Source organism: Elephas maximus, chromosome 4 (genome assembly GCF_024166365.1).
Source record: "Elephas maximus indicus isolate mEleMax1 chromosome 4, mEleMax1 primary haplotype, whole genome shotgun sequence".
Lineage (NCBI taxonomy): Eukaryota > Metazoa > Chordata > Mammalia > Proboscidea > Elephantidae > Elephas > Elephas maximus.
Genome location: NC_064822.1, coordinates 58,459,904 through 58,478,341, shown reverse-complemented (window position 1 = coordinate 58,478,341; position 18,438 = coordinate 58,459,904). Strand labels below are relative to the sequence as shown.

Below are 18,438 nucleotides of genomic sequence, written 5' to 3'. Positions count from 1 at the left end.
CAACAAGGTGGTTTGATACAGTGGCTACAAAGATGGGCTAAAGCACAGTAGCGATTGAGGATGGCACAGGATCAGGCAGTGTTTCGTTCTTTTGTACATAGGGTTCCTATGAGTGGGAACCAACTTGACAGCACTTAACAACAAACTGGAAGAAATCTACAAAGCTCTCAAAAAGAATTTGTCACCTTATGAAATTCCAGGTGTCTTTTAAAAAAATTTTTTTATCGTGCTTTAAGTGAAAGTTTTCAAGTCAGTCTCTCATACAAAAATTTATATACACTTTGCTATATACTCCTAATTGCTCTCCCTCTAATGAGACAGCACACTCCTCCTTCCCTCCACTATTTTCGTGTCCATTCAGCCAGCTTCAGACCCCCTCTGCCCTGTCATCTCCCCTCCAGATAGGAGATGCCAACATAGTCTCAAGTGTCTACTTGATCCAAGCTCATTCTTCACCAGTATCTTTTTCTATCCCATCGTCCAGTCCAATCCATGTCTGAAGAGTTGGCTTTGGGAATGGTTCCTGTCTTGGGCCTACAGGTCTGGGGGCCATGACCACCAGGGTCCTTCTAGTTTCAGTCAGACCATTAAGTCTGGTCTTTTTACCAGAATTTGGGGTCTGCATCCCACTGCTCTCCTACTCCCTCAGGGGTTCTCTGTTGTGCTCCCTGTCAGGGCAGTCATCGGTTGTAGCCAGGCACCATCTAGTTCTTCTGGTCTCAGGATGATATCTTTGGTTTATGTGGCCCTGTCTCTTGGGCTCATAACTACCTTGTGTCTTTGGTGTTCTTCATTCTCCTTTGGTCCAGGTGGACTGAGACCAATTGATGCATCTTACATGGCCACTTGCTAGCGTTTAAGGCCCCAGACACCAGTCTCCAAGGTGGGACGCAATAGATTTTATTATGCCAGTTGACTTAGATGTCCCCTGAGACCATGGTCCCCAAACCCCCGCCCCTGCTATGCTGGCCTTTGAAGTTTATTCAGGAAACTTCATTGCTTTCGGTTTAATCCAATTCTGCTGATCTCTTCTGTATTGTGTTGTCTTTCCCTTTACCTAAAGTAGTTCTTATCTACTACTGAAAACCCTCTTCCTCCCTTCTTCCCTCCCCACCTCATAACCATCAAAGAATATATTCTCTGTTTTAAACTATTTCTTGAGTTCTTATAATAGTGGTCTTATACAATATTTGCCCTTTTGCAACTAGTTTCACTTAGCATAATGCCTTCCAGATGCCTCCATGTTATGTTTCGCAGATTCATCAGCATTCTTTATTGGTGCGTAGTATTCCATTGTGTGAACATACCATGATTTGTTTATCCATTCATCTGTTGATGGGCACCTTGGTTGCTTCCATCTTTTTGTTATTGTAAACAGTGCTGCAATGAACATGGGTATCTGTGCGTGTAAAGGCTCTTATTTCTCTAGGATATATTCCAAGGGCTGGGATTGCTAGATCTTACGGTGGTTCCATTTCTAGCTTTTTAAGGAAGAGCCAGGTGTCTTTTTTGTTGGCAAGTAAACACATTCCCAAGTTGAGAGATAACCGGAATTTTTCTTCCCTCTTCCCATCACCAACTCTCCTCTCCAACACATAAACACACACACAATCACACACTTCATGAATATCCATGAGGCTAATTCCACTGCAAGCAGAACCTTAACGGTTTCATCAGGTCTGTTCCTCACACCTGCATGACCTGATAATCTTGGCAATGAGAAAAAAGTGCCATTTACTTCTCTGAAATAACTTGGCATTTGAACCGGTTGTAAGCATTAGGAGGCCAAAGGAAGAAGGAAAGCACTTCTCTTCATTTTCCTTGCTATTACTAGTTCACTGCAAAGGAGTAATTTTCTCAAGAATTAAAGGTGGGGAAAAGTAGATTCTTGCTGAAAATCGACGACAGATAAAACATTCAAGAATCACTTCCCCCACTTCATTTTTTAAAGGCTATTCTCAGCAAAGATAGGTTAATCACACCAGTGATCAAATTATTTGAGCTCAGTTCTTTATTTTATGGAGAGCAAATAAAATATTAGAAACTGCTATGGCACAGGTTAAAAGTGGCTCCTGCATACTTGCTAGTTTTCCTCAGGATTATCAATACTCATGACCAAAATTTACCTTTACTTGGTTACCATGTAAAGCTGCCACCAATGTAAATGATGGGGTGGAGGGAAAACTGGTACACAATTCTTTATTTTTTCAACGTAATGCAATTAAACCATATCTAATAATCTTTCAGAAAACAAAAGAAACACAAAACATGCTCAAAAAGCAAGAAACCAAGTTATACTTTTTATAAGGCACCACCAATAACCAGGTAAGTTAGAGTCCATTTTATATTTAAGTGTCCCACTAACAGGTAAATAAATATGTAAGGGAATAATCAACAGGGAGTCTTGAGGTTTACAAAGGACATTCTTGTTTTGACAACTGGGAGCATTGCAAAAGAAAGAACAAGCAGGATACAGCTTAAAAACCCGTCATATTCTTTCCCAGTGCACATCATTTGTTGCACAGTGGTGGCTGGACCGGACCTAGGCCAAGAGGAAACTACATTTCCAGAATATATTAACATCCATTCTTACCCTCCCATGTTGTAAATACCACTTGGTACATCCATATCCAAAGAAATAATGGTACACTTTAATTTAAAAAGGTGGGAAGAATTTCAAAGCGTAGAAGGCAAATAAAATGCCTGCTTCTTTCTAAATTTATAGTTAAGAAACCAGTGCAAAAATGACTTTCTACACACACATGAAGCTATCCATATGTGAAACTTTATTGAACCTGGTTATATGCGGGACTTTAACAGCTTACTTTTTTTTCACAATTTACAACTTTCAAATCCTACTCCAAATTGTCAAGTTTTTTCTTTTAATAGGTGGGTAATCCCACTCCTTGAAAGAGGGGCTTTCTCAACTTTTCTTTCAATCTCCTACTTTAAGTACTGGCTGACACACAAATGTACTACAGAATTAAACTATTGACAAGCAGGGAATTTCTTCACATACACTGAACTGCATATGGAATCTAAAATTCAAGGAAAACGAATAAACTGCCATTTCTTGGAGACTTATTCAAGAGCAGAGCAGAAGTAAAGCACAGGTAAAATCGTGCTGATCATACAGGTCTGTCAGCCTGCAGTATGTTTCTGATTATTAAAGCTGATAGTGGGCAATCACAGACTTAATGTTAGGCTATTCAATTATGACATGCAGTAATCTGTCATTTTTCTGAGGCACAAATTTGAATCATGCAGAGCAAAGCTGGTTTGCCAGAGCTAGGGAGGGAGCCTAGTTGGCTGTCCAGCATCTCCATCTCTACATGGCTTTGTTGCAGTTAACTATTAGGAAGTGAAATTAACACTGAGTAGGGGGAATGACACTCACTGCCAAGGAGGCTAACTACTAATGCTATAGCTGTACTTATAAATTTGGGGATTTGCAAAGTACTAATAACCTATCCTTTGAGAATATCAGAGACCTGCCTTTTTTTTTTTTTTTTTTCTATAAGCTTGGCAAAATGGTTTATAAGGAAGGCAGTGAGAAATAACTTGGATAAGGATTAAATGCGTAAGTTGAAATACGGTAAAGAACTGCAATTTCAAGGAGATGGGAATGGTAGAGAACCATTTTAAATCACGTTTTAACACAAAATGTTACAATACTGAAGAATAAAGTAAGTTGTAAATAAGATATTTTCTCTGGTTGGAAGTATCGCTTTATATAGAACACCAGCATTTCTTTAAATAGATCAATCCTATTTCATTAATTCCAAAATTACAGATTTGTATAACTTTACTAATTTCCATGTTCTTCTCAGCCTTGGTCTAAATTTGTGGTCAAGAGTCAGACTAAATCCTCCGTGGTTTTCAAATAAATACAGAAAATCCCCCGGTATCCATTAAATGATACATTTAAGTTTAAAATGTGAGAAGATAAACTTAACAGGAAACTGTTTATGGGTGGAGATTGCCTCATTTTTTCAGATCTCCAGCAGGAATATATCAAGGACATAGATTATTCCCCAGACAGCCATCCATATCCATCCAACATACTCCAAAAAGTCAAGCACCTTAACAGCCATCTTTTTCAGTATCCTCATGATGGTTAATTGATGATTAGGAATGAAAAATAAAATTTTACAATGTACTCCAGGCAGCTGTCACTTAAAATTGCACTCAATTTTTAACCCACAAATATTTGAATACTTTTACAAAGAAGACCAAAAGGCCAAAAGTATTGTGCTTTCTTCCATAACATGAATCAGATGAAATTCTTAAATGGTAATATCTTTATATAGTTTGGCAAAATGAAAACATCAAGTTGGTTAGGTACCTTGCAATCTCCATTAAAATCTTGAATGACACACACACTTGAGATGAGATTTCAAGACACATGCACAGCAACACTTAAGAACCTCTTAACAAGTCAAGACACTCAAAACGTTACATAGCATTAAGGGAAGACGACTAAAAAACAAGTAGTATGAACCACAGAGAAAGCACTTACAGAAGCTAGATTTTATAGGAAAGCTTTTGCTTTTTTAAGAAAAATGCCTTTTGAGTTAAATCTCATACCCACTCAACCTGTAACTGGACAGTACATTTTACTTCTAGTTACTAGAAGACACTAAAAATGGGAGCAAAAAGGGAAGAGGAGACCATAAGCTTTTCTCTAGGTCCACCTTGCCACCCCTTTTTAAAAGGAAAACTGATGAATTTAAGTAAAAGCATAAATTTTTAAACCAAAATAAAAGGACACGGAATAGTGAAGACAAAACACTATTTTTAGTGTGTGTATTTTCTGCCCTTAAAAACAAAAAAATCAGTCCCCTCCTAAGAAGAGTTTATACACAGCTTACCTAACACCTTAACAAGAACAGAGAACACGATAGGAGGGAAGAGGACACAGCACCATAACTTCAAACATTCACATAAAAAAACAAAACAAACAGCCAGCACAGCTAGAGCAACACCAAGTTTCCTGGCAGACAGGGACAAGTCCCAACACATAAAGGAAACAATTATCTATTTCAACAAAAGGAAGATGGAAGATCTGGTCAAGGTAGAGTGGAGAAGGGAGGGCTAACTCCTTGTACTACAAGGAAGGAATGAGATTTCTTTATTAAAAAGCAAAAGAGAAAAAGTAATTTCCCAAATGGATGTTAAAACTCTTGTCTTATGCTGCTCGTAACAGTAAATATATATATATATATTTTTTATATTCATATATGTATATTAAAAAAGGAAAAATAATCTATAGAACAGTCAGTAGTCAGAGACATTTAGAAAAAAGTAAAAACAAGTCTTTTTTTTTTTAAATGGATTTACTAAAACCTCTTCACCCAGAGGTACTACAACCCCCCATCCTCTGATGAAGCCATGGCATTACTCAACAGCATCTGCTGTTGCTCATGAGCCACAATGAGAAATTGTCAGTTGGAAACAGCAGACACTGGGGTCAGGGCTGGAAGGCTAAAAGCTGTTGTTTGCTGGTCTTGCTCATGGCCATGCCTGAAGCCTGGTGATGTCTGGAATACTTGTGAATGAAGGTTTTCCCGAAAAGCATGCATCACTGCAGCTCAGTAAGACATTCTGACTTGTCCGCTTTTCTCTTGCAAGCCTGGATCCATGCACCTGCTCTTCTCCAAAATGTAGACCCACGACAGCAGACTTCTCCAAGCCAAAAAAGGCTCTTGCCTTGAAATAAAAACTCTTCTTCCCAGAATCCAATCTAGTCAGATTTCTGACCTAGTTGACATTCTCCTCCTTAGGAAGATAAGGTGATCTGCCCCAGATGGTGAGAGATTCTCTTATTTGCAGTTTTCTTCTTGGTACAAACAAGCGCAAGTAGCTGAAATCTACAGACTGTGCTATTATCCCATGACTTCTAACAGGAATAACTTTAGTCCTGTTCTTCCTAGTTGTATCTGTAGAGCACTAAATGCCCAGCAACAGTAGAAGTAAAGTGGTACTGACTTCTCTCCAACTATCCCAGCTAAAGGAGATCCAAGAAATGAGCACAAAACTTGCCTCCAAATGGTACTGCCCCTAGGTTGTAAGCCTCTAGGCTAATACTGACTGGCCGTAAAGCCACATCCGACACGCCCTGCTAGCACACCAATGTATTAATGCTAACCAGCCACACTAGAGCTCAATCAAGTGTTTGACTTTAATGCACCAAACCATACTCAGAGGGAACATCTGAACTGAAATATTCACTGCTGTACCAAAAAAGACACCCTCTGCACAGGTGTGCTGATAAAGAATGTAGCTCACACAGTCCATGCAAAGAGGACGCCGGCACTAAGAGGGCTTTCTCTGAAGGCCATTCGTCTTTGGAAGCAACATTCTGAGTGGATCTAAACCACTCTACTTGATCACTAAGGTCTCAGTGTGGTCCATTTTCCCCCATGTCCAAACTAACCAAGCATGTGCTAACTGGTCTCCTTAAAATCCTCCATAGGCAGTTTGTAGCTCATTATGAAGGACGGAGGTGGTGCTTGACCTGGGCTATCTGGCCCTTGCTTCTTTTCACAGTTTATACAGATGTAATCTTCATTTTCAGCCATTTCTGGAGATACACCCACACAAATTTGATGAAACCACTCATCACAGCCACCATCACATTGTACCCAGTCTACCTGTAGGAGACAAGATTGAGGAATGTTTAGGTCACATAAACATTAAGCCTAGAATAAAAGCAAATCAAAAAGCTTTCTTGGCTTAAATGATAGCAAACAACTGGGATGTCCAGAGAGAGACAATGACTTCTTATGGGGTTATTTTTTAAAGAAAGAAGCTGGGAAGTTAATACCCCCAAATTATATTTTACCATAGTGTGTCCACAAAATTAGGCCTCTTAGGTACTCCATTTCCTCATGAATACCTGGGGCTCCTTGTGAGGCAGAAACATGTTTGAGAAAAACTCGACAAAAAAGGAACTTCTAATAGAGCAGCCAAGTAGTTTTAGCTAATATTAACAATTTCTAGGCTCTAAGACAATGCAATTAACAATCAAGAAAGAGAGAGTACAATGTGAAGGCAATCCTGTATATTAGCTTTATTTCAAAGAGATAAGCCAAAGTACTAAGAGCATTAAATACCTTTTTAGAAAAGCAGTCACATAGGCCACTTTTAAAACTAATATTTTTTATTCTTCTCTTCTTCCGTTACAAATACAACTCCCTATAAAAAGTTAGCAAATATCAGAGGTCATATCTTACAAATGAACCAATTATAACAGTTAAAGACACAGGTCAATAGATCACCCTGGAGTTTAAAATTAAAATCTGGAGAACTGGTAGGTTAGTGGCAAATGTCAGTCAAACTTGACCCTTCAGAAAATATAGGAGGCTGGAAAGGGACTGTAGCTTGGTGATTTTAATCCTTGGACCTAGAGTCAACAAAAATGTGACTTTTGGCTTTTACATCTGGAAGGTGACTGTGGCGGTTTTATAGCTAATGCCATGGTGGATGAAGATCAAAAGAACTACTCTCCCTCTCCCAAATGCAACGGTTGCTAATCTCACTGGCAACATAGGAAGCCACTTACAACAATGAGCTTTACCAGAAATCACAGCAAGGTAAGGAGAATGAAGGAATCAAAGAAGCCCCTCAGTACAGATATGAGAAAGGACAGAGGAAGGAAGTTTTGGCTAGTTTAAGGGAAAGTGAGTGGTCTTCAAAATGAGTTTCCATGTACTATAAAAACGATCAAAACCACAATAGTCATGTTAGTAGTTACAGGGTTGTAACAAAAAGGTAGGAGAAATCATGTCAAAATAATCTTTCTGCTTTTACTGTTCCTATTCTAGAGTTCTAGATTTTAAGAGTGTTGTGTAGTATAAAGATTATTGCACTCATTTAGAAGTCCTAAGCTCTGATGTTGCTGTCATGACTGTGTAATTTGAAGCAAGTCATTTAACCTCCCTGAGACTCAATTTCCTCATCTGTAAAATGGAGATAGCATCTAATTTACAGGGTTATTGAGTGGATCAAATTAAATAATGTATGGCAAAGCACCTAGTTCAGTGTCTGGGATACTGAAGGCACTTTTTACACTTTCTGCACCTTGATATAACTGCCTGCAGTACTGCTTCTCAAAATGTGCAGACCATTTCCATCACAATCACCTCTTATGTTTCCTATAATGTAGCTGAGACCCATTCCAGACCCACTGACTCAGAGTAGCTGAGTGGGGAGGGTAAGAACTGAAGTCTACATTTTTAATCAGTTCCCAGGTGATTCTTATTATTCTAAATTTGATCATCACTAGCCCTTCGCAATACTGCTTCCTATAAATTCAAAGCAACTTAACAATTCCTTCCTAAATGAAATTGTTTTTGTTCTTTAACTGCTTGTGTAATGTCTAGTTTTGATCAAATAATTGATCAAAATGTTCTTGTTGTGGCAAGCTATACTGGTGCTAGAGAAGGAAAACAACGGCTTCTGTGCAACAAAGTAAAAATAAATGCACTGCAAGCAAATGAAGATTTACAAAGTGCTAATTGGACCCTATGGGGCAGTTCTACTCTGTCCTATAGGGTTGCTAGGAGTCAGAACAGACTCCACAGCACAACAACAACCAGAGAGCAGGTAAACAGTATTTCTAATTGGGAAGATGAACAGTGTTTCTTTGGGTTCCCCAGACTTCCACTATTATCCTGTTTATGATGCTACCCACCCCTAAACTAACAGGTACCTCTACTTGCAACCCTTATAATCCAGTCCATTCTCCATTCATGCTAACCCACAGGACAAGAAAGTTATCAGTATTTGCTGCCAGGAAAATTGTCCCATGCCTTTTAAAATCTAATTCTGCACTATACTCATTGGCTTCCAGTTTCCCAACATTAAACCTATCATTCTCTTTCAAATAAGGAAGACAAAGTAACATTTTCCCTTTTGTGATTTTGGCTAAAAGTCCCTCGTTAACCGTAGCTCTCCCACCATTCCAAGAGTACGTTAACTTCCCTTGAGATAGTCACTAGTACACAGATTCTACCTATCCCAGTCTACAGATTAAATAACAATTTACCCTCATATTCCAGCAGGGGAAAAAAAACAGTCCTTCTGTTACCAGTATCTTTTGATCATGTTCATTCACTAACAACCAAACTCGATTTCTACGTTTGTTTGAAAAGGCCTCTGGGCTTATAGAGCAGACTAAAGCTTGAGATGTCAACTGAATCCACAGAAGATTTTGACACAAGGCTAACAGACTACATAGTAAAAAAAGAGCCTGAAAACTCAAAAACAGAGAATTTGGCTAGTTGCACATTAAGTTCTAATAATCACTTCCTTTTCAATATTGCTGGGAGATGTACTTAGTGTGATAGCAAAAATAATTATTAAAAAACTTCACAGCTATGAGCTGTTCAAATATTAACTGGTAAGAGATTTTAGATTATAGTACAAGTAGGTTACTGGGCTCAGATATGGATAAAATGTATGTTTAAATGAGAAATATACTAAATAGAGGAACTAACACTAGGTTTGACATTTCATGTTTTGTTTTCATATTTAGACTTAAGAAAAAATATTTGGTGTATTATCTTTTGTTCATTTCTTAGAGCGTATTACCGGCACTGGGGAAGAAGAAAACCTGGTGATTCAGTAATATTCTTAGCTTAGTTACTCAGCTGAGCTTTTGTCATTTTGGCAATCAATCTCTTTTGTACCAAGGTTCCTTGCAAAAGCCAGATATGAAAAATGAAAACAACTCACTTAGCGAAGTACAACATAACAGATGTTCAGAATCCTTGTGCATATTTTTTTGATGTTCTAAACATCAGGTGATCAATCCTCCCCTTTTGCCCAGGTCTGATATGTTTCCCAAGACGTGGAAACGTCAGTGCTAAGAACACTGAAAATCCCAGGCAAATCGGGACATTTGATACCTGATCTCAACATCACCATAGTTTGTGTGTGTTACACACATATAGGGAATTCATCCTTTGATTATCTGTGCTCAAAGGAGATTCGAACTGATAAAGCCACCAATATGCAAATATTTGGTTGAGACAACACCAGGAAAATCTTTTAAAACCACAGTGTCTAACAAATAGTGTAAATGAGAGGTATAAGTTTATAAACTTAATCTCTCTTAATTTACCATGTCCAAATTCATACAGAAGTAGTAATAAGTAACGAAAAGGCCCACAGTAAGGAGGTTAAAAGGGAGAAGGAAAAAGGCCCATAATAAAAGGGGAAGGAAAATATTTGTATTCACAAGTAAAATGATTACATATTTATTCTAACATAGAAAAAAAAATTACTTAAATATCAGCCTCAAAGAATTTGCTCTTCAACTTAACTTGTTTTACTCTTGGTACCAATAAGACTGAATGAAGGGGATGGAGTTCAGGGAGAAAAAGATTCTGAACTTTAAAACTAATCTTTTGGAAATAGTTCATTATTTTTAAAGTTAATTTCAACTGGAAGTTAATATGATAGCTGATGGAAGACAGTTTTTTTAAAAACCTTTTATATTATTCTAATATTTTTCTCTTTCTAAAGCAATCTTGAGATTGAGGCTAGATACATTCAAGTGATCTTTCCCTTAATTTTTAGAATTTTTCCTCAATCCGCAAATTTTGGGGGGAAAGTCATAATAGTTATCAGTTAAAAAAAATGGTAAAGGTACATTTACCTGAATAAAATGAATCTTAGAAGTTATTTTTGCTGCATGATATTTTAAACAATATAGATTGTTGCCTAATAAGCACTCTTGCCTTCCTATTTGTTCTGAAGATGTGTGCCATGCACTGATCTGAATTTCTTAGAGAAATAGTACAAACTGAGAAAGTTGTAAAATTCTTTACAAAGCTTTCAGAGAAATATACCTTTTATACAGTAAAACTGGTATAAGGAACAGACTTGAAGAACCATAAAAATTATTTATAATTTTGTGTAATTTTTATCATTATGAATTGTAAACAAATTATTTATAATCTGAAATCGCTTATTTTAAATTAAACACATCATAGAACTATAAAAGAGCCCTGGCAGCATAGTGGTGAAGCATTCGGGTGCTGAGGGGTTGGTGGTTAGAACTCACCAGTCGCTCTGCAGAAGATGTGGCAGTCTGCTCCCATAAAGACTGCAGCCTTGGAAACCCTATGGGGGCAGTTCTACTCTGTCCTATAGGGTCGCTATGAGTCAGAAACAAATTGCCTTGACAGCAACAGGTTTGGTTTCGAGTTTATAGAACTATAACACTAAGTTTCTTTTTATGTAAGCTATTGACAGGCTAAGGCACACATTGCTTACCTTTACGTATTTTAACCATTAAAAAAAAAAAAAAGACATTTTCTCTGAATATGAAATCTCCTTTTGCTCTATCAAAATGCAGATGATCACTTTCTAGATCTTTTTTTTTTTTAAATACCTATACTGTAATGTTAGGAGCAAATCCCCGATCTCATTTGAAATTAATGATCACATCTTAGCAGTTATATTGTGTTTTTGGCTAACAAATGCTTTCATACAGATTATCTCACCTTATCCTCATAACCCTGCAAGTGAAACAGGGCGGGTATTAATTTAACAGTTTTGTAGAAGAAAGAAGAACAGTTTTATAGCAGATGGAAAAACAAAAACACTACCTGTAGGGTTTATATGCCACAAGGAGAAAACAGAGGCAATAAACGAACTGAACCGTACTTAAAATGCAGAGCAGAGAGGTGATTATTGAAGTGATAAAGAGAAAAAAGAAAAGGAAGGTAAATGATTCATGATGGATATAAATAAACACTATAGAAGGGTGACAGGAAAGCTGACAGACTGCCATAAAACTGCTTAAAGGAGAAATAAAAGACAGTTCTGTCAACATTGATCTGCTAACATTTCTGCACCCAAAGAGAGACAGTTAAACCTCCATCAGCCTCTTTAATAAACAAATTCGGATGCGAGTAAATTAAAAATGAAAGAAAAGTAACACACACATATGTATAACATATCGACTAAAATGCTTAAGTGTTTATGACAATATAGGAAAATGCTTATGAAATGAATATAAAAAGTGAACAGACAGTATGACAACTATATAAAACAAACTACACAGAAAAAAGGAAACACTAAAATGTGTGTAGCTGTTGTCCTTGGGAGGTGAGACTTTGGAACATTTATTTTACTATATATTCATTTTCCAGAAATGAGTGGAAACCGCTAATAAGTGTAATTTAAATATGTGTCACTCAGTTTTGGAATGCGTTTTTGTACTTACACCTCAGTGTTGGTGGGGTGGGGATATTAGTGGAAAGAACTTGGTCTGGGAGTTAGGGAATCAGAGTCCTATTTTTCGTTTTGCCACTAATTACCTCTATGACTCTGGCCACATTATTTATTTTCATTGAATCCCAATTTCGTCATTTGTTTAAAAAAAAAAAAAAGGAGCTTGGATGCTCAAGTGTTCGATTGAGGGAAGAAACAGTAATGCAGTTATATTTATTCAATCCATATTTTCAAATTGAGGAGATATAAAAATTCTAAATATTGAGTGACATAATGAGCATAATAAATATAATTTGAACTACGAATTTATTAAAAATCTTCTGGGAACCGTAACAGATGCCTTCCCTCATTAAATGAACTGGTATTTCTCATAAAGTCCATTCATCTTTCTCAGAAGTTCATATAGTTAATATTAAAAAGTGGTATCACTTAATTACTGTTCTAAAATTTAGGGTTGAAAACGTTTAAATAATATCTTTAAAGGTCTGAATTATTTGTGAAAGACCCCAAGTGAGTTTGAATAGTTAATGTAGAAACTTAGGTAAAGACAGTAATTTAATGTGGACTGTTGTTTAAAATGTTAGTCAACTGAAGTTATATTTTGTCTAGCATTTTTGAGATCTTAAAACCTTCCTCACTTAACAGGAAACTGAAAGCTCAACTAAAAGAGGGCTATGCCTAGTGCTGAATGCAGAGGCAGGATTTCCTGTACTTAAGCTATCACTAAAGATCTGCCTCCCATGAGAAAGCAGGACAGTACAGTCTCTGGATTTAGTCAAAACTACAACTTTCATAGGCTTTAAGCAAAACTCACGTTCCATTGAGGACAGTGCACATAGGCCTGAATATGAATAAGATATGGACCAAAAGGGAAGTCTTAACCCCTTAATTTTAGGTCTTTATATAACTCAAAATTAATGCAATTTACTACAGCTCCTAGAATATTGGCCCGAGATTTTTTCAGGCTATTGTGGATGACAAGGTATTTAGTTTCCTCACTCATCCTATAAAACACAAAAGACTATTCTAAAACTTGTTATGTCCACTGCTTGCAAGGGGTTATCACACAGCTTCTTTCTGCTTCTGTCTCATTATGTTCACTAAGTGTATGATTTTTAAAACATAACACTTCTATTTAGCCGACTGATGTAAGAGCTTCATTATTCAAAAAACAATTTACAGAAACTGCAGAAAGTAGATTACATTGGAAGTCCAAATCCAGGAATCAAAGGCAAACTATCATCATATCAAACACCTCTCCATGACTTGATTTTGCCCTCTCTCACACTTGAGCTATATAAAATTGGAACTCACCTTGTCCTTGCAGGGCCGTTGGCAGTTTTGTGCTGCACATACTGCATTCTCATCATCAGATTCCTCTGCTCCTGACCAGTCATACTTTGAGGGGATGTCCAGTACTTTTCTCTCTCTTTTTTTCTCAGTATTCTCTTTCACAAGTTCAACTTTGGCTGCAGCAGCCTTCTCCTTCTTTTTCTTTCTCTCTTCTTCTTTTGCCAGTTTCTTGGCCAGTTTGTTTAGCTCCTTTGATTTGTCAGCACTTAATTTTAGTTTCTTCTTTTTAGGCTTGTCCATTTTCTTTAACTCCTTGGACTTTTGTTTTCCTTCTCCGAAAAGCTGTTCTACCTTTTCTAGTTTGCGTTTCCGTTTCTTTTCTGAAGAGTCCTTTCCTTTTATTTTTAATGGTTTCTCTTCCATGCTGTCATCCTTCGAAAATATAACATTAGGAACAACTTTAAAGCGAGACATTAAAAAACAGTGTTATTCTAAAAGTATGTAAGACTTTTTGAGAGGGCAAATATAAAATTCAATGGAGATAAGTTAACAGTAGAAAATGACAAAACAGTAAATGTTTGTCTTATTTTTAGCTTAGTGGGTGAAAAAAAGACATTCAGTGTTAACATATTAATATAGTCTGTTTAACTGCGGTGAAAAAATACACAGAAAGCTAATAATCTACCATATTATGTAATAACTTTCCAGTCCTCGTTTACCATTACTAAAGTTCTTTATTAACTCAATAATTAAATTCTTGGTAGTTAAGTTATCAGAAATGTCAGCAAAACATAAAATTGTATTCATGATCTCATTACAAAGGGTATTTAGTGACTCTGGCAAGGACTAGAAAATAGTTGATGTGACAAAGTGAAAGAATGTCATTTTTCTTTTTAACTTTGTAATATTTTTGCTATTATGTGCCTAATAGTAAAAGTATGTCAAATAACAGAGAATGAGGTGGGGGGTTGAAAAACATGTAAAAGCATAACAATAACTTGATAATTATTTAAGAATGACATTTGAAAATTTATTTTCCCACCAATTAGAGACTTGAGAATCTTTAATAGAAACCCAAGAATATGTAATTGGAAATATAAATGTCTTAAGTCTATCGCATCTTTAACAAGACATTTAACATCTCAATACTTCCTGTTTCCTTATATATAATAAAGGAGATCAGGTGAGACAACGAATATGAAAACAATCCTTTGTAAAAACTGGAAAACACTAAGTTAGGCTACCTTTGATCTGGTTTCTAAACCAAAGACAACTACAGTATGCTAAATATATCTATATTGCTGTTGGTAACACTGTACCATTCCATTACATGGAAACAAGGCGGCTAATGAAAAGTACACAAGCAGTCAGATGCCAGAGTTAGACTCTGGGCCTCTGTTTTTACTAGATGTGTGACCTTACACAAGTTTCCACTTCTCTGATCCTTAATCCCCACATACACACAACGGGCTAAATACTTGTCTTATCTATCCCTCCCATACCCCTCTTTAAGTTTATAAATTAAAACCAAGCCAGTTACCATCGAATCAATTCTAATTCATAGAGACCCTACAGGACAGAGTAGAACTACACCACAGGGTTTCCAAGGAGTAGCTGGTGGATTTGAACTGCTGACTTTTTGGTTAGCAGCTGAGCTCTTAACCACTGCACCACCAGGGCTCTCTTTAGGATTATAAACCCATTGTCATTGAGTCAATTCCAACTTACAGTGTCCCTATAGGATAGGGTAGAACTGCCCCATAGAGTTTCCAATGAGCAGCTAGTGGTTTTGACTGCTGACCTTCTGGTTAACAGCCAAGCTAACCAGGGTTCTTTAGGATTATAGTGAGGATCAAATGAGGTCATGGCTATAAAAACATTGTATAAATTACAAATTGCTACTTAAGTATGGAAACCTTGGTGACACACCAGTTAAGAGTATGGCTGCTAAGAAAACAGTCAGCAGTTTGAATCCATCAGGCACTTCTTGGAAACCCTATGGGGCAGTTCTATTTCAGCCTATAGGGTCAGAATTGACTCAACTGCGACAATTTCTTTTTTTAATACAAGTGTAACATATGAATGTGGACTCTCCCTCCCACCTTCACCCACTTCTATTTAACCATCTCTCTGCTTTTTATTAACCACTATATTCCTCCTTACCTAACTTTGAGCCTTCCCGTAGCGGGAGTCTGGACTAAAGAGGTTGTTCTAACCTGGTGGTTTTCAAGCCCCTGACCCTCACTTCCTTTTTAGGTGAAATGGGCTGTTTTTCAAATTAAATATAACAAAATCTCAATAAAAAAAAACCATAAAGCAGAGCTATTTTGGCTTCAGTGAGTGAGTGAGTAGGAGAATCAGAGTATTGCCCCCTTAAGCTATTCCCTTGCCAGGATTTGTGGTGCCTCCAAGAAACTTGAGCATTTTACATAGTTTAAAAACCACTCTTTAAGTAATCTTTAAATCCATACCTCCATGATATGCAGGAATCTGTCTTCAGAGGGTGGATGTGTGGCCTGCAAAATCCGCCAGATGTGTTGAGTCTCATCTAGAGATACTTCTAGGAGATCTCCAACCATCATAAGTTCTTCCAGTTGGGCTTTAGCTCCAGGTGACAACTCTAACACTGGAGGTTCCAAACTCCGGGGCACCAAAGGGCTCTTTCGAGGTTGTTTCCTCGGGGTGCTAGAACCTTCCAAAAAACCAAACAAAACAACAACATAAGGCCATCAGACAAAACAAAAAAAATTCAAACTATAAAAAAACTGTAATGTTTTCAAGCAAATATTTAAGGGAATGGTCACCCTCCACCCCCAAATATTCACTTCAGATATCTGGATTCACTGCATCTATATAAAAGTGAAAATGATATTAAAAACAAATACAGAACAAAAACATTTAAAATTCCAAAGCCCACCCTAAAATATCGGATTAGGTGGAAAAAAAAAAAAAAAGATTCCTTATCAATTCTTTATCCCATAGCCAAGGAAGTTGACAGTGGGTCAGAAATTTCTTAGCCCATGTGCTCTCCATTTTAGGATATACCAAAATATTAAGGATATTAAAATATATAACGCTTATATAATACCAAGCCCTTTATACCTAAATGGAGCCCTAGTGGTGTAGTGGTTCTACTCTGTCCTCTAGGGTCACTATGAGTCTGAAATTGACTTGATGACAATGAGTTTAGTTTTTTGATTTATACAGTTATCTTCCTGATAAACAGGCAATAATATACTGTTCCATAAAATCCTGAATTTTATTATGAAAAGAAAAATACCCTCTACCTTCCAACGGTGTGACCTAAAGCAGTGTGACTTATTTTCACTGGGGAAAAAGAAAGTGAACAAAATGGAGAAATCATCCACCAAGGAAGGAAGTTGCTAAAAATTAAAACTTTATTAAAATCGTAATGAATATTCTTAAAAAGCATCAATTTCTTCAATAACTGATAAAGATCAAATAGAGGTTAAATGAATTCACGGAGATGAGAGACTGAACTAGATGGCCTCTGAAGTTCTTCTAATTAAGATCCTATAATTCTAAAAATTTTCAGGTTATCATCTAATGACAAAAAGGGTAAAGAAGGGCTAGCTTTTCCTAACCAAAAGAGATTTTTCAGATTTTATTAGTATTTCATGACCAGGAACTATATTTAATTCAGAAGAGATTCACAGTCTTGCTTAATGCAATGTTTTTTCTCACTTGTTTTAGGTTCCTGTCCACTTTTTAAAAAAATGGTAATACCTTGAGAACAACTCTTAGAAGCAGAAGAATAAGCATGTTCAGCACAGAATGAAGGTGCTGTCCACATGTGAGTGACCACCTCCTCAGACTTGATAGGAATCTCCTCATCACAAAAAAGATTGGGTTCCAGGCTACTAGAGGACTTCACACTGGCTGTGTCCTGAAAAGGAAACAAAAATGGGTATTAGAACCACTTAACTTACCCTCTGGCAAGAAACTAAACGAAGAATTTCAGATCATAGCTTCTAATATACTAAAAATTTGACAGTAAAATTTAAAACATAAAGAACTAGTTGCTGCCAAGTCCGTTCCAATTCATAGTAGCCCCATGTATGTCAGAGTAGAATTGTACTCCATAGGGTTTTCAATGGCTGGTTTTTCAGATGCAGACTGCCAGGGCTTTCTTCTGAGGTGCCTCTATTAAATAAGAGAAAACATCCACTGGAGAGAAAAACAGACTAGAGTTTCAAGTCAAGAAGGAAACAGAAAGCTAAAAAAAAAAAAAAAAAAAATACAAATAAAACCCAGAAATAATAAACCTATAAGAAAATTACTATTAAGTAATCTACCTTCTGCAGTCTACGACCCATAAAAAATTCCTATACCAACAAGTTAAGGAATCTTGACCCTTTAAATAAATAAAATGGACTTAAGAGGGGAAAAAAGGTATAGATATGACATCTTAAGGACACAAACCTTTTAATCCTCTCTGAAGGTTTTCAAATCTAGAAGTTTAACCATTGTTCTTACTTAACACAATGTATATTCTTGATGAGGTATATACAAATTATATACCTCTGACAGCTCTAATCAAGTCTCAGGTGATGCTCATATGGAGTTAGTTTCCACACGCTCAATTATACACAGCTTTAATAATCAGAGTACAGTCAAGAAAACAGAAACCACCAGATACTTTCAACATAGAGACTTTAATATGGGGAACTGGTTAAATATGTATCCAAGGACTAAAATGGCAAAAGGTAAACATCGAAGTAATATCAAGGTAGCAACTGCAGAAAAGAGTTACCATTTCTAGGGCTTGAGGGGACAAAGGAAAGAGGTAGAGTTACTTATTGGAATTTAAACGCCTAGTGATGGGGTCCTGCAGGGATTGGGACCCAGAGCTCTGAGGAAGACATGCTGGCCAGTTAG

General features: G+C 36.8%; 1 protein-coding gene across 1 annotated transcript in view; it reads right to left on the bottom strand.

Moving 5' to 3' along the window:
* Nucleotides 1-5,645: 5,645 nt before the first annotated feature.
* Nucleotides 5,646-18,438, bottom strand: part of KDM5A (lysine demethylase 5A) — a 113,852-nt gene continuing 101,059 nt past the window's right edge. The window contains exons 25-28 of the mRNA XM_049882155.1: nucleotides 17,287-17,446; nucleotides 16,011-16,231; nucleotides 13,561-13,971; nucleotides 5,646-6,653 (exon numbers count right to left, since the gene is read on the bottom strand). Of these exons, the coding sequence (XP_049738112.1) occupies nucleotides 6,447-6,653; nucleotides 13,561-13,971; nucleotides 16,011-16,231; nucleotides 17,287-17,446 (999 nt within the window). The 3' untranslated portion in view covers nucleotides 5,646-6,446. The remainder of the gene's footprint in view (nucleotides 6,654-13,560; nucleotides 13,972-16,010; nucleotides 16,232-17,286; nucleotides 17,447-18,438) is intronic.